Here is a 27531-nt window from a genome sequence, read left to right on the forward strand (position 1 = left end):
AGTCACTTAGATAACTTAAAAATGTTATTGTTTGGCTTTTTTTAGTATTTTATTTGTTCCTGAGTAAATCGGTTTGGCTGAGATTAAAGTTATAGTTTTTACACAGCTGAATAAACGTCAAGCAGACAGATGATTATCAGAAGTGTGAGATGCTCGAGAATTTACTCCGGTGTCCTGTTATATTTTAGATAGCAAGGAGTTTATTAAACTTGCCAAAACAATCTGCAAATTTCATTAAAATTTAATAAACTATCATCTTGTCTTTATTTTTAGTTAGCACATACCTTAAACACTTAAAGCTGTAAGCTAATGATAGTTATATAAGAGCAGATGCTGCTGGTGCAATAAGCTGTAGTTTTACGTCCAATGGATGATGATCTGATTAGTCAACTATCAAAATAATCGTTTGTGGCAGCTCTAATGCAAAATCATCAGGTAATAATACAAAACGGAGGAAACATAAACGATGGTTTAGTCCTTGTTGCTTAGAAGACGTCAGCGCTCACTCAGAAACCTGCTGACTGCTCAACGGCAGCCAGTTTTTTTTACGTTGTAATGCATAAATGTGACCACAAGATGGAGCTGTTACAGCCTTTATCAAGAAGGGCTTGGTCCTCGTGTTCAGTTCGGCCTTCAGAGTCTTCGTGTCCTCCCTGTGCCAGCCTGTTTCCTTTCCTTGGATAAAGGCCTGCATGAAGCAGGTGACATCACGAGCTTTACCTTTGGTGTGAGGCCTTTGTGCATAAACATCCTTCATAACTCTGATCAGATTTATTGTATCTATCACCAAAAATATTAATCACAGCAGCTTCCATCGTGGATGATAAAGCGTCTTTTATTCATCCTCTGCGCCACACGTTGATGTTTCATCACTCAGTGTGAGGATGACGTAACATCCTCATCAACCTTTTTTCATTATTTCTAATGACTTTGTGAGAGAAATGAAGACACAAACTCAGGATGTTCCCTTATTAACAAGTACACAAGTGTATTATTTCATTTTATTTATATATGCAAGCAAGTTTATGTCTTTACAAATAAAAAAGCCACTGTCTGCCCAAGCTGTTGGCACACATATGTACAAAGATGGAGGAGTGAATCAGATGAAGCCTGCTACTAAGCAACCAGAGTGAAGTACAAAAAGTCTAGCACACTATAGAGAAACAGAAAAAAAACGACCTCCAACGTCCAAGATGTCCAACCTCACATAATGCATGAATCTGAAACACGTGATGATCAGTGGAAGGTCACGGACTGACATCATCAGCTTTTAGGTCTGCGGCTTCACGATGGACGAGAGGCACAGAGGGTCTGATCTCCCCCCTGTGATTCAGCGCTGTAGGAACACGGCAAACCTCCTCACAGCGGGTTGGAACTCAGACGTCATGTCATTGAAATTCATGCTCGATCGCGCCGACGCGCTCGGGTTTCTGATCCCGCGCTCGGGATCCTGGAATGGTTCAGCCGCGCTCAGCGAGCAGACAGAGAGGACGCAGGATCAGAACGTGTCATCACACGCGTTCGTCTTTACATGTGGGTTAGACAGTCAGATGAGGAGACTTGAACGAATGGAGAGCGAGCTGCTCACGTCCTCCTCCACCCGACTACAACAGCGGGCCGAGCCTCTCGGGTCACCTGTCTCAGGTGTTTTGGTTTCATTTGGGCCAAATCTGTTCTGTGCCACACTGACAGCACGACTCATACAGCAGTCGGGAGAAGCCGACAGTCTGGCTTCTTTCTTCTTCACCTTCAGACTGTGGACGACCAGAACTGCCATCATTCAGATTATTAAGCATTTCTGACAGTTTTGCATAAACTAACGTTTGAGTTTGCATCCGTGTTTGTGCACCGAACACAAGCCAAACTTAACACGACTGATTCATTTTGACCTCGGTTCAGCGACCAGCAGGAGTCGGCACACCGTCGCTGACCCAGAGACGATTCAGCGGTGCATTTGGTCACCTGACTGAAGGTAACACCCAGGTGAGCAGAATCAGCTCTCTGGGTCTTGCTTGCATAATGAAGCCGAAACACAGAAAGAACCAAAAACAGATGACTAATCCCAAAAACAATTAAGCTAAGAAACCCTATTTTGTATAAATATTATTTTTGCATTAAGGACGTGTTTGTTAATTTATTCACGTCTGTTTTAACCAATGGCCGTTGTGGTCCTCCACATCCAGCAACACTGGAAGTTTGAATTCTGCGTTTCCGATCATTCGTCTGAAATCCACCACGTGAAAGCGTCCGAGCCGTGTGTTTGCGAGGAGGAGCACGTGAGCAGAGGTGGGTGCAGGGAAACGGGTGGCCAGAGCAATACATTACACCACATCTGCAAATCCGCTTTATTAGGATAAACAATACAGAACACCATAATCATATCACTGAAGACTTGCAATCATAAATTCATGCACTTGTATGCCGTAAATTGAATGGACTTGTTGTTTTTAATGTCTCGATTTTGTCAAACTGCTACAATATATTGCTCTGGTGGTAAACAACTGAGCAAGCAAGCTAGCTTAGCAACACCATTAGCAACAGGAACGGCAATACTGCACACGGAAAAGTGGAAAATAAAAACAGCAGAACAGCGCCAGTGGAAAAAAATGACTTTTTTTTTGTCTTGTTTTAATCGTTAAAATTATGACCATTGAATGCATAACCATGCCACAAACAACAACTAGAGTCACTGTCTTTTTTATGTAGTATAAGATTATCTTCATTATTATGAATTCATTCGTTTTCATCATTGTTATTTCTTCAGGTTATAACCAATGCTGCAAGACTATACACGGGTCCCACAGTGGGGATCTCAATGCACTTACACACCAAGAATAAGAGAGAGAGCTCACGATGGTCAATAAGTGCACAAAAAACTATTTTTTCTTTTATCTGAGGTTAAAAACACTGACAAGACATCCATTGTCAGGCAATGAAATGATAGAATACTGTTACTGTAAAACTAGACCCTTAAAAATACTGACCGTGTGCAGCCGGGACACACCTGAACAGGACGCGAGTCCGGCGGAGGCGCCCCTCGATGACGCCGCGGTGCTTTTGGTGGTCAGCTGCAGTTACACGGCGCGAAGCAGTTAGCACAGATGCTAACGCAGACGCTCCCAACACGTCCTGATTGGATGCCGTCCCGTGAATGCTTCAGCCAATCAGCATCTGTGCTGTCTAACATCAAAGCTTTTTATCTGAGTTTAAACCAATCAGCTAGCACACATTTTTTTAAATAAGTGAAATTAGTTTTTTAGCATTAAGTTAGCATTAGCATTTAGCATAAAGCGACCCATCGTTGAATCACTCAAAATAACTGTTTAGAGAGTCACAACCAATCAGGACGACCCACGTGTGAAGCCAGCGAATCTGGACTTTGGTCGTCGTGGTTACTGGAGCCGAGGCGCCGATTTAAACCTTTTACTGCGGCTCGGAGCGTCGAGGTGTAAGTGCAGCTGTGTGCGGGGAGCAGAGGATCAGGACATTGGGACTGAACCGCCGCCCCCTCCGGACTCTGACCCGTAGGAAATCCTCCTCCCGGCTGCTCACCTCGACCGTTTCACATATATGTATATCTTTGTACAGAGTTAACGTGGGTGCAGCGCTTTAGCACCGCCCACACGCGAAAGGAAAAGAGAAAAAAAACACATTTCTTTTTTCTAATTAAATGATTTCACATTTAAAAAGTTTCAAAGATTAAAAGTTGATAATAAAATAGTGAAATGTCATCGTGAAAAGTAAAGAGTTATGGCTCAGAGTGATGGCGGTGGTGGAGTGTGTGTGTGTGTGTGTGTGTGCGCGCGCGCCGGTAGTCTCATCAAATCAAACCATCATGTCATCATCTTCATCTCGCTCTCAGTCATCTCTACTGGCAGATAGAGAGTCATCACCATCCTCACCTGCACGCTTCTTCTTCTCTTGCTGAGCAAAGACCGAACAGCGTTTGGACCTGAGCCCACTGCGTTAGACGGACGTCGAGCTTATTAAACGTGTTGACTGCATTTTTATCTGCTGATAAAACCTCGCATGGAGAACTGCGATTGTGGAGAACCGGGAAGCTCCGCTGGTCCAGAGTAACCCAGCAACCCGAGGAGAGCGTTACAGGACACGAGAGCAGCCGGCCCTGAACCATTAGCTTATTCGCTGGAACGTCATTCCTCTTCCTCCGCCCTACAATCTGCTTCAGACACCACCAACTCCACCACCGCCAACACACAAACACTACCCAGAATTCCTGCCGATCCTCTGCCGCCGTCAGCCTGCGGTTGGTGTCGCTGATTTTTCTGACTCAACTTACAAATAACGTTTTGGTCGCATCAGGGCGTCGCCAAAGAACGCAAAACAGGAAGCATGAGAACAACGAATCGCTCGAGATGACTGGTGTATACGCTTGTGTGTGTGTGTGTGTGTGTGTGCAGAATCTGAAATACTGAATCATCACCTGGTAATGTTACAGACCCCCCCACCCCCGTTTAAATACCCCGGTGCTAAAATCACACAGAAAGAATCCGAATAAAAATGTGGCAAAATCCCTGAAAAGTGAGAAAACGTTACGTAACAGACGGATGAGATGATGACTAAAAGACTTTGTGCTGCTAAGATGTGCTGTTTCTGAGGACGAATCACAAGTTTGTACAATCAGGGGACGAAGAGGGGGGGAGGAGGGAGCCCCGTTTCACTAGCTGCACCCCTGCTGCCGCCGTGCGTGCTGTCAGCCTCAGAATAATAAGAAGATACGCAGAAATAGAGACGCATTGAGAGAATTTGGTCGTGTTCATGACATCGATTTTTCTGCGATCATTTCTGCGTAATTAATGGGTAAAATCTCTCCTGCAGGTCGTCGTGATCGGCCCGTGGTTATGGTTGAAAACGCTATAACCAAAGCTCGAGCTCAACGCTAACCTCAGGCGGGTCTCCGACCACCTGCTGGTTAACCAATCCAGTGCTTTTTGTTTCCAAAACCCCGCCCCACTACGACACTACGAAACAACTAATGAAACTGGGCTCAACGTGAAGAGGTCAGAGGTCAGGGAGGGAGAAAGGAGGGGGTGGGGGGAGTTGGCAAAGCTACCCATTTGTACCCGGGAGGCACAAATTTCCTCGGGGACCTTATTCCTCTGTGACACCATCATCATAGCGTGGCGAACGACACAACACAGCATGACACCACCAAACAACACCGACCATTCAGTCACATCTACGTGTGTGTGTGTGTGTGTGTGTGTGTGTGTGTGTGTGTTGACGATGAGCTCACGGACGCTGTCCTCATGCGTCTGCTGCAGATCGTTGCTGTTTGGAGTCTTTAGGCGATCAGATTGAAATAATTCTCCTTCTTTGGGTTCGTCCGCGGTGATTTTTGGCATTTCCTCGTTACGCTGGTTTGTGTTATCAGTGAGAACTTTTGTTTGTGCAGCATTTTACTCTGAAAGGCCTGAAAACTCACACCATCACCTTCAGAAACCTTCAGAATAAAATGTCCGACGGCTTTAGGTTCGGTGAATCTGGACGATTTATCGTGTTAAACTTGGAGCAGACCAGCAACGATCGACTGCAGAGCTGAGGATGAGGAGGGCGTCGGTGATCTCAGGGGTTTCTTATCCTCTAATTTCTACTCGTGTCTGTAAATTTGTTTGAATGAATCTTTTTCACCCGTGTGTGCGTGTGTGTCTGACAGGTAAGTGTGTGTGTGTCGTTCCTCGTGGCGGCGTGTTTATGTGTAGGCATTGAGGCGTTCTTTGGAGCGTGTAGAGTGGATGTCGTGCAGCTCCTGCTCCTCCTTCGACTTGATGTCTTCGTACTTCTGCATCCGACTGGCGTCCTTCAGGTAGCCCCAGTTAGCGGCTAGAGCCATCAGGAAGTGCACCTGAGGGGAAACGCAGGAGACGGATCAAAGATTGCCGACTCGTCCGCTGCACGCTGCAGACAGACTGAGCGGCTTATCTGGGATCCGCTGGTTTGGACTGTTGGAGGCCAGATGAGGGGGTCACATCTCGCCTTTAAAGGCAGAAGGAAGACAGGATGTGTTTACCTTGTTTCTAAAAACTGCAGCTGTATGTTTTTAACAGGTTTACTTGAATTTAATAGAGGAAGTGCATATGTAGTCACCTTCCTGGAGCAAACACAGGCACAGCCCACGAGCTGATACCGAACACGGGTCGAGTCTAATGCCGTTAATCCCACACTGTGCACACGAGCCGCTCCCTCTGGCGGCCCCTAGTGTTAAAGCACGGCACAGCAACTCACTGCTGTTTCTGCGCCGTGTGTGTGATACTCTTCATTTTAGCATTTCAGCATTCACATCCAGCACCACGCGGTTTCATCCCCTTCAGTAAGTTGACAAATGAAACGTCCCTCACGCAGATTTGTGTGTGTGGACGAGTGCCGGTGCTTCGGCTTGTACAGATCTGTGCACAAGATTATTCAGAAAGGCTCAGGTTTGTGAATGTGTGCTTGGAGTGAGGATGGAAGGACGCGAGCGTCTCCACGCCTCGGATCCGGAGACGCCTGTGACTCACCGTCTGTCTCACTGCAGACGTGCAGGACTGGGTTTTACACTCTGACTCTCCCTGTCTGCAGGGACGATGTCTGTTTCCTTCGTTTGCACCAATCATTAAAAACCATAATGGCAGAAGAAATTATAACCAATCAGATATGAGAATGATGGTTCTTACCATGGCGATGACAGCAGCTCCTGCTCCTGCTAGTGCGCACACGAACAGATGGAAGGTCAAGTCCAGCTGCAACACAACATACGCATGATGCGGTGGATTTGTGCCGACGGGTTATCACGTGTACGTGTTTTTGCTGCGTTCTCACCTCGTTGGATTCGCACATCTTGACGAACTTCTCGGACTGCGTGCACAACTTCCTCTCCTCGGAGATGCTCACCGCTCCTGAGAAGCACAAACGCTCTGTTAGCCTCTGAACAAACCGGGGAATCTCTGCCTATCGCAGCGCTCGGACAGTCCCTGCGTTTCTTTAATTAAAGCTGACCGAGATCAACGCTTCCCTGCTCCTGGACTGTCGGCCGCTGGGAACGGCCTTGAAGTAATCACAGTCCAGAGCGCAGCGCCTCATGAACCAGGAGTTCATCTTTAATGTTTTTCCTCCTGAGAAATCTTCATTAGTTTGCTGACTGAGGCCTGCTGCAGTCTAAATGTTGAACAGCAGATGGCAGCGCAGTGAGCGAGCGCACACAAGGCCTCTGGTGGTGCCTTTTGTTTTAATGTAGGCATCCTGAGAACAACATGGTGGGCAGTGCTGCATCGTGCATACAGTAATGTGCATGATGATCACTCATTACTGAGTTTATTAGCAGCTAAGTCCTGCTAACATGCTGTTTGGAAAGACAGGTGATGATAATCAGGCAGAAAAATAATCTGCATAAAGAACCCAGACAGCTGGCACCTCTGGGCCTAACCGGGCCAACGTCTGGTACCTTAAATGCCGAATGACATCTGACATTGTACTGATTTAAGGTGGAGCCGTGGCTCCATGAATGCAAGCAGAGACACCCAGAGACAAACATTTCTGTGATCTGTTCTCAGGATGTCTGAAGAGAGCCAGACCGCCGTCACTGCTGTTATTCAGTCACACCCACAGCTGTCTAACCCCTCAAACACATGTTCAGGACTTCATCAAACACCAGAAACACCGACCGACAGGCTGAGCTCGGACGTTTTCTGTCATTAATGAATTTGCAGATATTTCAGATCAATGTTTTTCCTCTCGAGCGTCCGATTCTCGGATGTCATCGCAGCGCCTGGAAGGCTTTGCAGCTTTCTGCTGGTATTTGGCACTTCTTCTGCACACACACAGGTTTTTCCATGATATGTGCCAGTTTGGTGTTTTGGTGAGTCACCATTAACCTGCCAGCTCTAAGCAGCGATCGGGTGATCCAGGATCTTACTTTTAATCACAGAACAAAGAACAGGCTGAGTTAAAAATCTGAACAGCAGCGCATGAAGAAGATTTCCAGTCTGTTAAATCCAACAAAGTGAAGGAAAAGATGTTTCACACATAAATTAGAGGTGCACGGATCAATGGGAGGGGCCGGTCTGAGCTCGGAGCAGCAGCACGGAGAAATTACAGTCATTTGTTTAAAGGCAGCTGAGCTCATCAAGCTGAACTCGTCAGTCTTCCCGTTTACAGCATCTCACATAAACTGCATCAAACTGGGAAAACCAGTCCTCGTTGTTTAACTCAAACTCAGAAAATGCGTTGTGCAAAGCCTGCAGAGGTTAGAAATGTAGCTGTTCATGATTGGATGTTCATTTAACATCAGGGTGCAAAAAGCAAAGGGTGCAAAGTCTGCGTACCAAACTGACGCAGGTCCAGGCAGAGGTTGGTTCCCTCCACCACGACGCTGGTGTTCTGACACATGGACCAAACGTTGAAGTACATGAAGACCGGCAGGCTGGTGAATGCTGTCACGCCGAGCCACACCAGGAAGAACAGGTAGGCCAGGAACATCAGCTGCAAACACAGGCACACGTTAGTCTCGCACTGCTGTGCATCGCGCTCAGCTCACGAGTCTTTATTCAGGTCGGACTAAAAAAGTGCAAGCTATTTGCTTTCCTTTTATCTTTATTAAGTGTGTGTGTGTGTGTGTGTGTGCGTGTGTGTGTGTGTGCATGTGTGTGTGTGTATGTGTGTGTATGTGTGTGTGTGTGTGTGTGTATGTGTGTGTGTGCATGTGTGTGTGTGCGTGTGTGTATGTGTGTGTGTGTGTGCATGTGTGTGCATGTGTGTGTGTGTATGTGTGTGTGTGTGTGTGTGTATGTGTGCATGTGTGTGTGTGCGTGTGCGTGCGTGTGCATGCGTGTGTGTGCGTGTGCGTGCGTGTGCATGCGCGTGTGTGTGTGTAAAACAACTTTAATGTTTGTGCAACACTTTATCTTCTGGTCAGTATGAATCTACTCTGCACAGTAAATATCATGATGCTGACCTTTTGCGGTCATTTATGGTCATGTGACATCAAGCTAATTATTGTCCCTCATTAGCAAAGTGGAGTTTGTATAAAATAGGAAAGGGTCACCACGTCTATCCTTTCAGCAGCTTCTTTGTTTAAATTAACATTACCTTAAACACAAATATGTCTTGACGAGTTTTAGGAGTTTTGACTCACGAATGCAGTAAGGCAGCGTCCGCAGGCAGTGATCTTGAACTCTCCGTAGAGATCGCGGATGGCTCCGGTGGTGAAAAAGCCCTCCACCAGCAGCAGCACTCCAAACACAAAGAATCCAGCTGCAAGGCCATAAATGATGTACTTCAGGATGTCGATGCTGCGGAGAGGACACACATCACAGCGTCGCTAATTAATGACTGCTTATTTATTTTCATGCTTCAAGTGCTCTTCAGACTTCTTAAGCATCTTCAGCTAAATCACCACGAGGAACTGCCAGAAACCAGAGAACCATGGAGGATTTATTCACATTAAAAATGTAAGTGGTGTAAACGTAGCCATTCCCAATTTTATCTTTATTTTCTCGTTTGTCTGTTTACTTTTTTAAAAAAAAACAAAAAAACACTGAAGAGCCAAAAACTGCAGTTCCAGTAGTGTCCACTAGAAGCTCCAGCAGTGAGTCGGTCTCTACACTGTTAAAAGGTTACAGCAGAAATAATCATGTTTACAGCCGGCATTACTGCATGCACGGTTAGGGGCGTGGTCTCTTTGATTGACAGGTGGATGGCAACACAGGCAGTTGTAGCTGCTAACTGACTGCTAGCCCTCACCTCGGCTGACTGGAGTCTGGACGATGATGTGAATGAAACACTTTTAATAATAATGAAGCAACGAGCTAGCCCAGAGGCTACGAGCTAGCTCAAAGGCTGCAGGTTGGAGACCATGTAATAAAGGAAGAGGTGCGGGTTCCCGGGCCTGGAGGGGCGGGGTAAAAAACTAGAACAAACAACTGTGTGGGCCAACAAGGGATTTATAGCTGTATAGCAGGAATGGGTGTGGCCTGAACTTGAGATAAACTGTGCCCAATAATGCAGTTTCCTGTGCTGTTAGCAGCCTACGCTCCATTTCTGGTGAGTGAAGTTTTAGAATTTTATTTTGGATATTACTAGCGATGGGATGCACCAATTAGGACTCATTATCAATTAAAAAAAAAAGAGAAAACACTGAAACCAATGGCTGCGTTCATCTTTTATATACAGGCTATGCGCTTCAGTTGACTTCAGCTCGTTCTGTTTGGGGTTTGTGATTATTAAGAGTGATTATTAATACTCCGTACAGAGAAAAGATGAAACACTCACATGGTGAACACATCCAGAGTCTCGCCCGGGGCTCTGATGACTTCAAAGTAGTTCTGGAGGATGGTGACGGTGCCGCTCAAAGCCTCGTGGCCACACCCACAGAACAAGGCCACGCCCATGTAGAGGAGGATGGTGGCGATGAGCGACGCCCAGGGCAGGCTGCCCACACATCGCTCGCAGCACTCCTTACAGCCTGAGACAGAGAGAGAAACCGTGAGTCTGACTGCAGTTCATTAATTCTATATGACGATGATGAAAGCAAAGGAGAAGACACGGGGCGGGGTTATGAGGAGTGATGGTAAAAGTTTTTTTTGAATGAGTCACTCACCAAAATGGGTTTTTGTTTGAGTCACTGAGTCAGTTGACCAGAGAGTGCAAAAAATGGTACATTTTCAACTTAATTTGTTTCTATTTTCATGTAAATCCTACTGGTGAGATGAGTGATGGTAAAAGAAAAACTACCTTTATAGCGCAAAAAAAATTACGATTCTTAAAGGGAACATTTATTTTATTTATTTTTACTTTATTTTATTAGTATTTTTCTTAAATGTGTTAAATATATATTTTCTCATCTAAATGTCCACTGAGCTGTGAGCCAGGGGGCGGTAATGCGCCTTAACATTGGTCGCCAACCAAGAAGAAGAAGAAGAAGCTGTGAGCCAGGAGGGAGGGGGTGAGTGGGTGAGTGGTCGTGTCCAAATTCATGGGCTGCATCCTCCTGAGGACGCATTTGTAGGCCGATTATGTCACAGCGACGCGACGAACGCTGTCCAAATTCGTAGACTCCTCCGAATGCGGCCAACAAATGCGCCCTTCTTTTCCCCAGATTTGAAGGATGGGTCGGGTGTGTCCTTCGTGGCCTACCATATCCCAGAATTCATAGCGTGGCCCAGCCAAACTCCCGTTTCCAACAATGGCGGCAGCTACTAAGTTTTTAATGTTACTCTTATTAATCTTTCTGGGTCACAAAATAAACTTTTAACATATTTTCAGGCAAGAAAGTAGCTGCGTAAACTTCAAATATCTGCTCGGTTTATCAAGATATCACATATTTGCAAAAGTGCTCCGACGTTTTCGGAGACGTCTGTTACCCACCAGCTCGATAGCTAGCCAGGTCTAGCTAGGTCTTTCGCTACTCAGGTTAATCGTAAAATATAAGTCACTTAGACAACCTAAAAATGTTATTGTTTGGCTTTTTTCAGTGTTTTATTTGTTTCTGAGTAAATCGGTTTTGTGGAGATTAAAGTTCTAGTTTTCACACAGCTGAATAAACGTCAAACAGAAAACCGATTAAACAGATGGTGGAGAGTTTACGCCAGTGTCCTGTTATATTTTAGACAGCAAGGAGCAGACAGCCGAGTTTATTAAACTCCACCGACACAGCGGTGACGCTAAACAGAAGGCTAGACCGTCCAATTCCACAGTCGTTTACTTCTGGACTACCCGACCTTCTGAGGACCCAGCCCACGTAGACTGCGAAGGCCGGGTCCTCAGGAGGATGCAGCCCATGAATTTGGACACAACCTACAACCTACAAGCTCTGCTATCACTTCCAACATAAATGAAAACAGGAAACTAAACAGCAGTGACGTTTGCAGGGTTACTGAAGTTGGGCTAGCTGGTAGATAATGATGTGCTACATGATCGCTAGCGACACAGCTATGTTAGCGTAACATTAGCACAGTGAAGCTAGAGGATGAACGCTAACTTCTTTCCACTCAATAAAAGTTAACGTGAAGGTTCCTGATGGTTAGAGACAAATGCAATCACATGGCAGGATGCTGTAAACGGACCAAACTTCAGCCAGGAGAACAACTGAGATAATCCATCCACAATACGCTGTATGCGGTAATAAAAACCGAGAGAGGCCGACAGTGATCACTGACTGTTTTTATGGGCTTGTTGAGATGAAATATTGATATTGATATACCTTTATTAGTCCCACAAGGGGAAATAGAACAAGTTACAGAGCATTAAAACATGTTTAAAGCACAATAGCCCAATGAAACGCAAGGTAGTTTGGGCCCTGAAGCAGGATTCAGCATGTCATCACTTAAACACGGATTGTTTTGATGTGAGCTTCTACTCACGGTTCTTTCTTCCAGTTCAGAGCAGAAATGTTTCTGTTAAGAAACTGGCTGTTGTCCCCCCCCCCCCCCTACAATTTTAATTATAAGCTAGATATATTTCTATTAATGAAATTAGTTTGCTAACAGCAACAGGAATGAGTCAGTTAGGCTTGTGAATCATGATTCACGAGTCAGTAAAGTGATGCTCGAGTAATGAACAATTCGTTCATGATTCGCACATTATGTGCACACACACGGCGGTAAAACGAGCATGTGCACCGCCGGGTCGGTCATTACATGGAGCAGCACGTGCAAAGTCACAACATAAAGTTTTACATTTGAGTGCAGAAACCAAAACTCCCAGTTTGCTCCGTGAATGTTGGCCTACAGGAAATAATGCGGCTGCAATAACTTTCATTTGACGTTCCTAAAAAATGACTCCTTTAAATACCGAAGAGCAAAAATGAAAATTTTAAAAGCTGAAGAAGAGAAAACCGAGCAGAGATCAATGCAGCGACGGCCGCGGCTCTTCCTCCTCCGAGAGCAGGAGATGAAACGTGATGCCTAAATGCCTCCTGAAGGGTTTTATTAGCTGTGAGTGTTTTAATGACCAGTTTGATGTAGCTTTAAATGATCCAGTTGATTAGCAGCTCTTACCTCCTCATGGACAATAAGCCTCATCGACAGACAAACAATGTGTCACGCAGTCAGTTAAACTGACACAATGCAAGAGCAGCTGCACATATAAACTGACATTCACTTGGCTTCTTCCCAACAATCAGCTGAATTCAATGCAATACATTTTAAATATTGGCTCAGGATGCAAGTAGAAACAGCACGGGGCTCAAAACAACCTTCCTACAACACAGGAGCCGACAGACAATGCTCCCTTATTAAAAAACTGGATTAAATCTGAGCTAATTATACTTTTTCCTGTGAAAACGTCCTGAAGTACATTTATTTCAGTACTAACATTCTCACTGCTGGTGGGAGGATTTTAAACACACATATGACTTTCTTGGTCTCCCATTGGACCCTGGGTTGGTTTCTTTGGGGAATCGTAGGTTATTCTTCAGTGAACTTTGCAATGAAAGCATGCAAAGTGAAGGTTGTAACCTCTTTGTGAATCATTTGGTCTTATCAGCACAAATGTCTAACTTGCATATTGTATTTGAGGAAAAAAAGGCTGGAGCACCTTAACCCGCTCCTCCTCGTCCTCGTCCATGCTAACGCTCCTGCTGAGTCTTTTGCAGTGAGAGGTTACTTCTGATCACTCTGCCTGTTGTCCAGAGCCATTCTCCTGTGCTTGGAATGATTAATTAGAGCTCTCCAACTGCCACATTATGTAATCGTGCAGTAGCTGCGAATGATGCACCAACAATTCGGCTATTTTCAAATGACTCATTTGTGTGGCTGCCAGATAAACAGTGATCTTTCCTCTCTGAGAAGCTTTCCAATGCAGAAATAATGGCAGTAACGCAACAACGGGAGGCAGCAGAACAACATCCTCCCTGCTGGACTTCTTCCACCGTTTAACGCAAACATCTATATTTCCTCCCTGGTGTAGTTTAGCTCATCCGTCTTGCACACATGCAGAAGCAGGAGAGGAGTATTCGAGTACACGGTGACTCACTGGGTTGTTGTCAGTGGTGACACTACAGCTGATGGGTGAAATCACTGTAGACGTGTTTTATGCTGCAGATCGCTTAAAGCTCGTCTGCACAGGAGGTGCAGCATAAGCGGCTCATTAGCAGGAGGTGTTCGGGCTCAGAAATCAGCATCCAGTGTTCAGTTCTGTCTTTGAGGAGCGACACACGATCACAGCAGTCACACACAGCAGGGGGACAGATTAAAAGCCAGTGATGGCTGCTTTATGTGCACAGAGAAGACACTTCAGGAACTTCAAAATAAAACAATAATGCAAATAAATACATAAATAAAATATAATTTCAGATTAAAAGCCAGTGAGCTTTTAAAGGTTCTACAAAATGTTTCCAGGGTGGAACCAATGTTCAATCTGTTGTTTAGGGTTGACGATATTTTCAGTTACACGCCACAGTCAGTAGAGGGCAGCATTTCCCTTTCTCAGCGGGTGGCAGTTTTCCCAGTGTGTGGGTGAAGAGGGGTACTGCAAGGTGTGTTTTTATTAACCCCTCCCAGTTAATGCGATCAATGAGATACGCAATTTGTGCTTTTTGTGTTGTTGTGGAAATAAGATGTTTATTTGTGACAGAGCTGTCGAGTGTTGGTCAGTGCAGTGCAGAATGTGTTGACATTTTGTACGGGTCTCGCAGCATAGTTGGCGGCACCTGCGTCCAATAAATGCCAGTAGGAATCAAGAACGCCATTTTTCAACCTGGAGGTAATTACAGTTTCCATCACAGAACACGCCGTGCTGTGCTCCAGTCCCAGAAGTCTGAGCTGCCGTTTCAGGGTTTGTTTCTGAGAAGCAGTCAGCAGGTCTGTACTCCATCCTCAGGTGGAGCACCAAGCATCCATCACGCTGACAACAAAATTTACACATGTGACGCTTCCGAACAGAGCCTCACAACCCGGGAAGTGGCTCCATCATTTATCTACAGTCTGTGGTAGCGGTGTGTTTTTCTTTGACTGACAGTTGGCTGTGATGTCACAGCCTGCACGTCCTCCATCAGCCCCACCCAGTTACTTCACCCTCCACTCAGATTACGAGGACTTTCAATTCAAGCATACTGGACAAAATCACTCACACACACACACACACACACACACGCACACACGTACACACACACACACGCACACACACACACACACACACACACAACAGGGGGTGACAAAGAAAAGAGGTGTGTGTGTCTCTGTGTGTGTGTGTGTGTGTGTGTGTGTACGTGTGTGTGTGTGTGTGTGTGTGTGTGTACGTGTGTGTGTGTGTGTGTGTGTGTGTGTGTGTGTGTGTACGTGTGTGTGTGTGTGTGTGTGTGTGTGTGTGTGTGTGCGTGTGTGTGTGTGTGTGTGTGTGTGTGAGTCATCATGCTGCTCAGGTTTAATTGACCAGCCTTGTTGCTATGCCAACTGGGGTGTGGCAGGAGCCTGCTGACCCACTTTGCCTGTAGCGTTGTCATGGCAACAGCGCAGCACTGTGAGGGCTACAGTCTCAATGCACACTGTCTCTCACACACACACAGCATGTTTTTCATCGTCTGAGTTTTGAGGAAAACGTTGACGTTCGCTGCAGATTTTGCATGTTTCTCTGCAACGACGTGAGCCGCCAACGAACGAACAAAAATGGCGGCTCTGCCAGCAGGAAGGTACCATTTTGCTGCGCTGACTCCATTTAACAAAACGTCCCCGTGCAGCTGAGTCGGCTCGTGGCTCTGAGTCTCACACACATTCATGCATGTTTGAGCTGTGAGGCAGATGGAGCTGCGCGTGCACGCACACACACACACACACACACACACACACACACACACACACACAGCTTGATAATATAAATGTGCTGTGAAGCTGTTTCTGCAGTATGTTGCTGTCTGGGTGTTTTCATTATCAGCACATATCTGTGTGTGTCCTGAATTTGAGCCATGTTATAATCCCGTCATATTTCCATATTTGGGCTTTAAACGCAGGAAAGACCCAGTGACCTGGTAAAAACCGGGACAGACTGTGTGCTGCATCTGTGTGTGTGCTTTCTTTGTTTAGGAGGAGCTTATTTTTTCAGATGATCGCAGGAATCCATTTGCTGTTCCACTGCAGATCAGTGCTGATCATCAGCCTCATAATCCTGCGGGATAAACACACACTGTACCTCCAACACGTTCACGATAGAAACAAAACAATCAGATCTGACTCTTTATTGAACTGATATTTGGACCGTAGACTGTGACTGAATCAATCTTTTCCAGTACAACATATTTCCCTGTAAACCTATTGAAGAACTTGCATTGGATTTGCCAAACTTGTAGGGATGTACTAAGAGTAGGTTCTGGTTATGTTGCTGCTTTAGTGGTTTTGTGGCAGTTTAAAGTTTCTATCTATGAGCATGAAGCTGAGAGATACCAACTAGATACAGTCGGGCCCACCTCAAAGAACTGCTTGGGCTCTGGAACCAGAACTGTCCCAGTGTGGAGTTGCCCTCCGTGAGTGGCGGCGGGTGGGTATCTGGGTGCTGTATCTCCTCCACTGTCTGCCTGTATACTGGGGTGTTTCCTGGTGGACAAGAGCGTTCCTTCCCTTTGCCTTTGGGTCGGGGAACCGGTCCTGACTTTCATCTGGACGCTGAATGATAGTTCAGAGTACCGAGCCTTCATGGGATCACTGAGTGGGGTCCCTGTGGATGCTTCATCTGGTGACACTGTCGTCTTACCGGGAGACTTCATTGCTTACTTTGGTGACCACAGTGAGACCTGGAGGGGCAACCTGCCTCATGTGAACCCGAGCTGTGGTCTGTTGTTGGACTTCCACCATAATGAACACAACGTGTGTGTAAGTTTGATCAGGTGGCCACGAGGACATGGAATAAGAGTTTTAGTCTGCCTCAAAGCATTTCTGGTAAACCATCAGACCACTCAGGAGGGGAAAGTGGTGCTCTACCCGCACAGTGTGCAGTGGTGGAGGGGTGCTGCTGTTTTCAGCTGAAGATAATCCCACTGGCATGGCATCCGTACAGGAATCAGAATCTGGGGATGGGGGAGATGGCTTACCTATGTCTTGGGGTGAAGTCACTGAGGCAGTTAAACATCTCCTTGGTGGCAGGGCCCCTGAGTGGATAAGGTTTGCCCTGAGTTCCTAAAGGCTACGGATACTGTAAGGCTGTTTTGTTTGGAGATGTGGGGTGGTAGTTCTGGATTGGATGGGGTGTCACACTCAGCCTCCCTGGGAAAGTCTACGCCAGGGTGCTGGAAAGGAAAGTTCATCCGTTAGTCGAACCTCGGATGCAGGAGGAACAATGAGGTTTCGGTCGTGGAACAGTGGACCAACTCTTTACTGTCTTGAGGATATTTCAGGGTGTGTGGGAGTTTGCCCAACCAGTCTACTTGTGTTTTATTGACTTTGACAAGGCATTCGACCGTGTCCCTCTGAGTGTCCGGGGGGGAGAGTGGGCCTGTATAACTATTGTAAGAGCTTGGGCTGCAATGCCAGCAGTGTTGAACTCCACCAGAGGTTCAGTGTGGTGGATGATGGCTTCCACTTGAGTGGTCTCAGAATCTCATCTCTGCTTATCACAGATGATGTGGTTCTGTTGGCTTCATCAGGTGACGGCCCCAGCTCACCCTGGAGAACGTTCCCAGCCGAGTGTGAAGCGGTGGGAATGAGAATCAGCACCGTGAAGCCTGAGGCCATGGTCCTCAGCTGTTAAAGGGTGGAGTCCCCACTCAGAGATGAGTTCCTGCCCCAAGTGGAGGAGTTTAAGTATCTCGGGGTCTTGTTCACAGATCGACAGATGGATTATTGCTGTGGCTGCAGATGTGGAGACTGTACCAGTCCATCATGGTGAAGAGCGAGCTGAGCAGCATAGTTGATTGTTGATTTACCAGTCAGTCCTCACCTAATGTCACGAGCTCTTCGTAGTGACAAAAAGAACAAGATCGTGGATAAAAGGGGCAGAATCAAGTTTCTACGAAGGGTGGCCGGCCTCTTTCTTAGAGATAGGGTGAGAAGTTCAGCTCTGAGGGGCTCAGAGTAGAGCCGCTGCTCCTCCACATCGAAAGGAGCCAGTTGAGGTGGTTCGGGCATCTGACAAGGATGCCTCCTGGGCGCCTCCCAGGTGAGGTGTTGTGGGTATTCCCCACCAGGAGGAGGCCCCGGGGCAGACCCAGGACACGCTGGAGAGATTATGTCTGTCGGCTGGCCCCGTGATCCAGCCCCGGATAAACAGAAGAAGATGGATGGCCTTATTAACATTGAGTTGATATCACCATCTTGATACTATGTGAACTTACATTTGCAGAAAAGCATGAACGTCCATAAATTAAATGACCAAAACTAATTTTTAATTATTCTTCATTAATTTTTTTGTAGTTCTGTTTGTAATAAATTAGGTTATTTCCATGTTCAGTGTTTCCCTGGCCAATTTCAGCTCTGTTCACTTCAATTTTGTTTATATAGCAGCGCTCAGAGTCAACCCGAGGCTCATTTGAACGTAAGACCCTGAAAAGACTAAATTGGGGCCAAGTATGTGTTATGTAATATTCTTGAAGATAACTAAATATTAATCAAACTATGAATGCATTTTAACTGCGTGGTTACAGTGTTTCACTGATTATTATTTTAATGAAACTAGTTTCATTTTATAAAAGCAAAAACCAAAAGCACTTGCTGCTTCCATGTTCTTAAATGTGTGATTTTATTATTTTCTTTCTGATATATTCCAGTTTAATCCCAGAAAGTGGATTCTGTTCATCTGGATGTAATGGTGCATCCAGATGAACAGAATCACTTTTTGGGACTTCCTTACCTGGATGATTGAGCGTGCATCAACACATTCATGTTTAATCTCTAATAAGCAGCATTTGTAGAAAAGAGACAAACATTATGGTGCCAATAATAATATTGGATTATTGTAGGGTCTACCTTACAATATAAAAGCTGCATTACCTGAGTTGCAAAGGTGACCCGAGACGGTGCGTCATGCTTTCTATTGAGATGCATTAGCTTCAGGGTTATGGTAAATGGACTGATTCTTATGTAGCGCTCTACACAACGTGCCACATTCACCCAATCACACAAGCACTTTCTTCTAAGTCTTTTAGTGCTTCCTAGCTAACGTTCATACTCCGTGCACAACTTGGGGTTAGTATCTTGCTCAAAGATACTTGGCATGCAGACTGGAGGAGCCAGGGATCGAACCACCAACCTTCAGATCAGTAGGTGACCTGACTCCACCTCCTGAGCTACACCCACTTCCTCTCACCCCAGGTCATCTATCATCAGCTCTCGTGTGTCACAAATTTAAAGTTTTCTTCCCTTTTTAAAATGTTTCTGAACGAGTTGTGGCCATACTCCCGAAATAACTTTACACATGATAATTAAAGACTCAGGATGGTGGATCCTGAGGTGAGATACGCGGAGGTGCACATCTAATTGACATAAACCTAACCCCAACTGTAACCCTGACACTAAAACCACATTTTGAGTTTTAAAGTGTCTCCAAATTTTTGGTTCCCATAAGTGACTGTTGGTCTCCACAATTATAGCCAATTTTCTGTTCTCATAACGATGTCTAAACATGTACACACACACACACACACACACACTCACACTCTTTCACATTGGGTCTTGGTGCTCATTAGGCTGTATTTTGTGCTGTTTTGCCTGATTGTCTAACAGACCAACAAACACCACTGCTGTGTGTGTGTGTTTATGTGTGTGTGTGTGTGTGTGTGTGTGTGTGTGCTGTAAGAGAGGGTCACTGAGCTCTCACACAGACACACAAACACAGAGTGGCCTGAAGATGCACTCAGGAGTCAGGACTGGGTTCTAATGGAAATGACAAGCCCAGCCCAACAACACCATTAAGACTGAGCGGCCCAGTGGAGAGTAACCCAGATAAATATGACCGTGTGCATGTGCACGCACGCCGTCGTCTACATGTGAAGCTTTTCTCTTTTAAATGTTTAAGGTGTTTTTTTGTCTTTGATTCACAAAAACTACATTTTCATATACATGGATATCTTCTTTGTGACACACACACACACGCACACACACACATGCACACATGCACACACGCACACACACACACATGAACACGCACGCACACGCACGCACACGCACGCACACGCACACACGCCGCCTCCTGAAAAGATTTTCCAATCTGCCAATCAAATTCTCTGTTGATCCACAAACCCCTCCCTGCCTCCCCATCACCGTGACAACTGTTCCCAGCTGTGTGATAGAGGCAGGCGCTCTGACTTTATCGATGACAGTGGCTCACAGGCAGCTGTGCTCACAGAGTTTGGGGAGATCCGTTTCACCAGCCGTCTCATCGTTAACGGCGCAGTAACGGGAGATTAGCTGGACATAGGCAGCTGTGCCTACCTGTGGGATAATCGGGGGATCGCAGGAGAAGCGCTGACTCGTTAGATTCATCCACGTGTCTGTGAAATCGCATCACATGAGTCAAAAAGCCAGCATGAAGGCACAGTCCTGGTTTATTTGTCTGCGTGCGTGTAGGGGCAGCACTAAGCTTTAGTTAGCGTTGTGAGGGCGGCGACCAGATGATCAGTGACCTACTCTGTGACCGCAGCGACCAGCAGCTCGTACCTTAAGAACCTAAAGTTTTATCCATCAGCCTTTGGTGCTGCAGATATCCTCACACAGGCCACGCTGGAGGTTAACGCGGTTCCTTCAACTGAAACTCTGTGAGGTTTTGCCAAGTTCAACACCTCGTTTAGCATCCTGCCAGCAACGCCTGAAACCTTGAAACAGATGCACGATTGACGGGCTTTCACATTTTGTTCTTCGACATAAAACACTTCCATAAATGCACCACTTTGCCTTTTGTTTCCCTGCAGATGTTAAATATCGTCTGTGTTTGCAGGAATGCTGTCTGCCACAGAACCACACGCTGATGGAGACAATAAATCAGGCCAGCAATAACAGGGAGAAGATGAGGGGGGAGACCCAGTGAGACCAATCAGTTTCAGTGATGGATGACTCTCAGACAGCCAGACAGAACTCATTATGAAATATTACGAAGGCGAATACGGTGCAATCATCGTATTTGCCTTCAGAAATCAGAGTTAAAGAGGAGCGTTCAGTGAACGTGTGACGTGTGACGAAAGCTGCTCTGAACACGTCCGTGCTGGTCTCCTACAGTCTGCATTTCAGTTACAGCTTCATTCAAAAGGATCCATCAGGGAGGATCAGACTATCCTCAGCTCACGGCTGCTGTTTGGGAGGGTTTGTGACGATCACATATCAGTGTGGTGAGATGGGAGACGTTCATCCAAGAAAAGCACACATTGGACTGGATAGACTGGGAAATGAATCAGGAAGAAGGCTGTGGACTGGAATTATCTGCAGCTGCTCTGCAGACACGACCCTCGATCAGCTGTGCACACATCTAGGATCCGAACACCGACCGGCTGATATCTCTGCAGCTCTGTGCAGACTTTCATGCTCACACAGAAACAACATTCAGAGCGCCACTCTCGCCACGAGAAAAGCCTCTGAAACGCCATTTTTAGACCTGCGCCGGAAGCTGAGCCCCCCCACACTAATGAGATATCTGCACCAGCTCTTCCACCCCCCCGGTTCCACCCACAAACAGAAAATCAGAAAAACACAAAGCTTTTGGATGAACTGCACGATAATGCCACAAATAAACGAGACGCTGATGCTGTGGAGGCATCGTTTCTGCTCGTGTCGATGTGTAGATGCAGAATGTGAGCCACTCCCTCCTCCCGAGGAGCTGCACACGCAGACTGTGGTGGTGATGTCATGCACAAACCGAGGCTGGAGCCGCTCCACGAAACGGTAAAAAGTGGAAGCGCTGCCAGCGCTCGCTGACTTTACAGTGATACAGGAGGATTTTCTGAATTGCAGCTGGAAACGTGATGCTCGACACGACAACACAGAAAACACAAAAGCATTTACACGTCGCCAAACATCACCAAACCACAGGAGGGCGTTGGTGTGGACGGCGAAGGAGAAACTGCAGTGTAAATGTGAAACGTTGTGTCCGCTTACACGAAACAAGCCCTCACAGCTTGGACTGCTGCCACCAGCACTTAGACAAACAGATCTTTAGAAGTAACGAGCTTCATCCTGCTGGGAGGATGAGGAGCTCGGAAAATTTCACGGAAGGAAATCTCAAGGAAGGCTCGCAGCATTCAGGGGACAGTTCAGGCTAAGATAACAGTGAGGGATCTCTGCCTGTGGTGCCAAAAAAATAGGGACAGTTTTGTGACGGCTCCACTTGCCAACCAAACGTATCACCGTGCAGGACGACAGAGAAAAAGTAGTTCCTGCGTGAAGCGGCTCAGACCAGCGAGGAGGCTGCTGAGGTTTTTAAGGTTTTCTTTTCACACGGCCAGCAGCACTTAGTCCCATCATATTTTCAAGATGGCAGACACACCTCATAAACTGAGCGACTCACACAATGGCTGCGACGTGGAGCTGCTCACAGAAAGGTTTTACTTTTATGTATTTAATTCACCAAATGCACAGCAGGGCCTCCAAGACTGGACCCAGCACTAAAGCACGCCTCTCCAACGCAGTCATAACAATCTGCTCATTTTCATGTTCCTCATGTAAAAGTAGACATTTGTGAGCTGCTCATATCCGGATCCGAGAGGTGACCGGACACGCTGAGCCGCGTGTTACGGCGAGGGCCGGGGTTAACCTCCTTCCTCTGAGGTCGTCCAGCCAGCTGCACACAGTGTGTGAGGCTGAAACGCTCACAGGCAGCAGAGCAGAGCTGCTTTTCATTTCATGTGTCAATGGACAGTAATGAAATTACCTCCACAGACAGAGAGAGATAAAGCAGAAACATCCCATATGCCATCCTCCTCGGCTGCTTTATGGCTCCAGCATCTCACCCTCCCCTCTCTGGGCCTGTAAGTCAGTTTGTATTGACTCACTGCACTCTCCATGAAGTACCTTTCTATTAGTGGCCGTGATAATGAAATGGATATGAGGCAAATACACACAGTCCGCTCTCAGCTTTCTCACTGACGTCTATAAAACCTCAAAACGATTTTTACGATGTCCTCTGGACCGCAGCAGTGTGAGAACAAACCGGTCCGCCATGCTTCCCCAGACAGAAATGATTTGCAATTATGCTCCTTAATGCTAATAAAATGCTCATGCTAATTTGTAGAGACACGTTGCCTTTTAAAACGAAGTGTTTCCTGAGAAAGACCCTCGGTGCTCCTTTTATATCAGCGGAGACCGACTGAAGCACCAAACCCGAGAACGTGAAGGAGGAACGGATCAAACAGGACGAGATGAAACGGCAGCAGCTCACAGACCGCGGCGGCGTTTTGTTTTGGTGTATTTGTCATGTGAGGATATGATGTCTGGCACCAAGTAACCACAAATGATCGCTCCTCCTTCTCGTCCCGTCTCAGTTAATAACTCTGATTTTCTGTTTTCTTAGAGAGATACTGAAAACGTTGACCTGAAAGCATCACGTGTACAACCTGTGCTCACACCTACTGAGGACACAGGGATCTGCACCTAACCTCAGCTGGGACTGGATGTGTGTCAAAGGACGAGCTCAGCTGATCGATAACGGAGACTGCTCAAGTGTCAATGTGCAGACACGGTGATATCCCACTGTTTACAACATTGTCAGAGTTTAAATAAATGGATGATGCAAAAATATGGCACTAAGTCGAGGTGCCATAAAGGTGAACGTATGATTAATACGTATTTCTGCCATTGATCTGCCATGCTCACTGAGCGTGACTGCATTTGAGTGTTTGTGAGAACCTCTGGACGTCGGCGTACAGGACAGAAAAACGAAGCCAACACAGTCGCACCAAAGCCTGCAGTTCCTCGAACATCCACTAGAGGCTGCAACATTAAGAACTAAACATGTTTACTGCCTGCATAACTGCATGCACAATTAGAGGCATGGCTTAGTTGACTGACAGGTGGATGGTGACACAGGCGGCTGTAGCTGCTAGCCGCCTGCCTGAACTGGACCTCCGGACGCGTTTGTGCCGTGCAGGTGCTCACAGGTCCTTCCAGGTGCATCATTATCAGCTCGAAAAAGTCTTCTACCCAGACGACTTCATGTCACACAATCATCGGCCGCTTCTCCAAACTATTGCACTATTACTATTGTAACATGAGCAGTCACCGTTTTAACCGAGCCAAATAAAGGACTGAGGCATGCAGCTCTAAATGACCGGAGCTATCCAGCTGCTCCCAGAGGTGCACGTGAGCAAACAAACAGCCTGAGACGTGTTTAATGAACCAGAGATTTCCAATTAAACCTGCAAGTCTCTAAAATCGGTCCTCAGCAGGAAGGGAAAATGATCAAAACCTTTCAGAGTGTTGCTGCTACGCTTTCAGACTTTCAGGTTAGAAGACATGAAACTTTAATTAACTCTGTGGAGAATCTGGGGTCGGTTACCACAGCAGGAAGTGCTTATATAAGATGATGAAGGGCTTTCGTAGACAAATGCCCATTAATATAACCCCAGAAAGAGAAAGGAGTTGGAACAGCTGTTTAAAGATTGGTTTTTACTACACTGAGTTATTATTGTCAAGCTTAATAGTTTCCTTTGAGCCTGAAAGCAGCATGTTCGTGCTAACATCTGATGGACAAGTACAACCTGAGGAGTCTGTGGTCATGATGAGCTTTCCTTCAATAAGTAAGACTTCTACACAATAAGAGCCAAAGGAGTCGCCCCCTGCTGGTCGTCGGAAAGATTACAAGTTTATTACAACCTTTTCATGTCTGAATGAGAGTCGAGTGTTTGGATACAGTCTATGATGAGAACAGGAATAAATCAAACAAAATGCTGAATCCAAACGCACCTTCAGATCTGTGAGACTTTTGTTCTGATATGAAATATTAAATCCGTCTCTGGATGACGGAGAACCGGAGTTTTAACTAAACACCAAAGTTGGGAAAGTCACAAATTTCAGAATCTTCACTGTAAAGACTTTTTATTTCACTCGTGTGACATGAACTCATATATGACAGTTTTTGGTCCTGTTAAAAGTGAACTACGGTAGAATTATTGGAGATTATATTTAATGCACTCTTCAGCCACATATCTGCAATCAAATCCATTTGAACCTGTATTGAAACACCAGTGATGTAAAAGTAAATCGATTCCTTTGAAAACAACTCTACGTCGTACTTATACAGCCGCTCTCACCTGTGCCGCCTCATTTCATCGCACACCTGTGTTTTGTGTGGTGCAGGGGAAGAGATGAGGCCTGTAATGGCTGAACTAAAGACAGGGATGAAGATGGAGTGTGACACGGATGTAGGATGGGAACTAGTTAGAGAATGGACAGAAGGAGAGGGGGTGAGGCTTAAAAAAAAGAGAAGTGGCAGGAATGAAAAATCATGTTTGCTTGAACACCACCCGCGTCTCTGATTGGCTAAAACAGGTTGCTTCCAGAAAAAACACACAAATGCGCCTATCACACCACAGAAGACGATGTCAGGATGGTGTTTCCATAGATACAGCGAGAATAAACATTCATTTGGCCTTGTATATAAATATTTCTATTTTTTTTTCATCAAAACCTCCTTTATTGGTTGCATTTGTGAATCTCTGCAAGCAGCAGTAGATGTCTCATTTGGCTCTGAAGGTGTGATGAAGAAAATGGACACGCCCATTTTTACTGCCAACATCAACAACAACAAGAATCATTTGGGGGGAAAAAGGCAAAATAACACTCTGTGCAAACCACCCCGAGGCGGTCAGAGGGATGGACGCATGTGGAAAGATTCAGATCAGAAATAGAATTTGAAAAATGGACGGCGGAAAAAAAACGGGAATGAAGGAGTGAGAGGGAGTCAACCGAGAGAGTGAGATGGTGGCGAGTGGGAGATCAGCCAAAATATCCTCTTCTAGAGAGAGAGACAGAAACAGGTAGACGGGAAAACAAGATACAGACAGAAAGATGGAAAAATGCAGCCTGGAATACACCAAGGCTGAACGAGTGAAGGGAAAAGGGGTAAGGGCCAGAGATGGAGAGATATGAAGAAAATGGAGGGAAAGGGAGCGACACAGACGGAAAAAAAGGGGGGGGGGGATGCAGAGAGCGAGGGAGAGGAAAAGGCGTTCAGACAAGCGTGAAGCATCAACAATGAGGGCTAACAAAGAAAATCCCAATGGAGGCATCAATCACTGCCCCACTTATCCCCCCTCCCTCTGATTTTTAGTCTTTATTCCAAGGTTTTGCCCCACGCACCCTCCTTCTATCACCCTCTTCTCCCCCTTTTCCTCCCCCAGCCACTCCCACCTCCATCCATTCATCCATCCATCCATCCATGCATCCATCCATCTGTCCGTCCATCTGTCCGTCCAGCCTCCAAAACAACACCAAGCCTCCAGTGTCTGTCGTTTCATGCACCCTCAGCCCAAACAATCTGCGTATTTAAGCTCCCGTTCATGGGCGCACACGGCTCGTGTACGATCCCGTGTTTTTATCCGGAGCAGACAGCCTCCTGAGGAGGATTCGTTATGATCCACAGCCTCTTTCCATTTCTGCCGAGATGACTGATGGGGAAAACGGGGAATGTGAACCGTGCAGAGAAAAGTTGCAAATTAAATATACAGCCTAAAGTCTAAGCTTCTTTTCCCCTTTTTCCCCTCCAGGACGTGTATGCCGTCCTCCTTCTCTCTGCCCACAACACAAAGGAATCCCATGATACAGGGAGGGAAGGATGAACGAACAATGGCATAAAGGAACGAGTGATGGAAGATAAAAAGGAATCAATGGCTCGTCCTTTCCTACCTTTCTGGCTTTGCGATTCATCCATGTTTTCTTCCATTGTGGCAGGTTACAGTCCCTTTGTCTCGGTTATGTGTGAAGCTGTTTAAAGCCCCTTGCTAGCTCTCAGCAGAGTGTGCGTGTGTGTGTGTGGGAGGCAGTGTGTGTGTGAGTGTTTTTTTCCCTCCCTGCAGATGATGGAGGCTCAGGGAAGTCCCTGTTCCAACGCTCTCTCTCCTCACTCTGCCTATCTGGACCTGTCCAGCATCCTGTCTCTGCATCCATCCACAGCTTTCGCTTTCAGTACAGAAAAACATGAAACCTCTTTAACAAAAAAATATTGACACTAATATTTTTTTAGTCTTAGAAAATTAAAGAAAAGAAACAACGTGCAGGATTTCTTATGACCATTTCTTATGAGTAAAAGCTTAATACTAATAAAAATGAAGGCATCTGTCTATATTTACTCCAAAATTAGTAAAGAGATGTGAAAAAAGCACAGACAGGTTAAACAGAGCAGCATGAAAACATCCTCAAACACGGTTTCAAGGAAAAAAGGAAGTCCAGGGAAAACAACAAACGAGGCAGCTCTGAAGTGACAAAGATTTAAAATCACATTAGCTCGTTACCAGGCCTCTGGAGAACTTCAAGTTGAGTAGGTTTATTATCCATTTAAATCAGCTGTTTTGGATCAAGGACACATCTAAAACCTGCAGGACACCGGCCCCCGAGGCCTGGAGTTGGACACCCCTGGTCACACATCCCACAGATGCTCGATTGGAATGAACTCATTGCTGAAAGAGGCCACAGC

At 46.1% G+C, this 27531-nt stretch overlaps 1 protein-coding gene across 1 annotated transcript; it reads right to left on the bottom strand.

Moving 5' to 3' along the window:
- Positions 1 to 963: 963 nt before the first annotated feature.
- LOC102793318 (neuronal membrane glycoprotein M6-a-like) lies at positions 964 to 26968 on the bottom strand. The gene is made up of 7 exons (XM_006806537.3): positions 26745 to 26968; positions 10267 to 10459; positions 9131 to 9287; positions 8322 to 8478; positions 6820 to 6896; positions 6675 to 6740; positions 964 to 5866 (listed from the first exon to the last, which is right to left on the bottom strand). Exons 1-7 carry the CDS (start codon positions 26779 to 26781, stop codon positions 5714 to 5716), a joined length of 840 nt encoding a protein of 279 aa, XP_006806600.1. The 5' UTR covers positions 26782 to 26968; the 3' UTR covers positions 964 to 5713.
- Positions 26969 to 27531: the final 563 nt, after the last annotated feature.

The sequence above is a fragment of the Neolamprologus brichardi genome, chromosome 6, assembly GCF_056152115.1.
Source record: "Neolamprologus brichardi isolate AB-2024 chromosome 6, ASM5615211v1, whole genome shotgun sequence".
NCBI lineage: Eukaryota > Metazoa > Chordata > Actinopteri > Cichliformes > Cichlidae > Neolamprologus > Neolamprologus brichardi.

Bases quoted from the DNA above. Each gene is read 5' to 3' on its own strand.
- LOC102793318 (XM_006806537.3), bottom strand. From the start codon at position 26,781: ATGGAAGAAAACATGGATGAATCGCAAAGCCAGAAAG. The intron at 8,479-9,130 runs GTGAGTCAAAAC...CTGTGTTTGCAG, and splicing joins GACGCTGCCTTACTGCATTC to CTGATGTTCCTGGCCTACCT. The intron at 6,741-6,819 runs GTGAGAACGCAG...GTTGTGTTGCAG, and splicing joins AGATGTGCGAATCCAACGAG to CTGGACTTGACCTTCCATCT.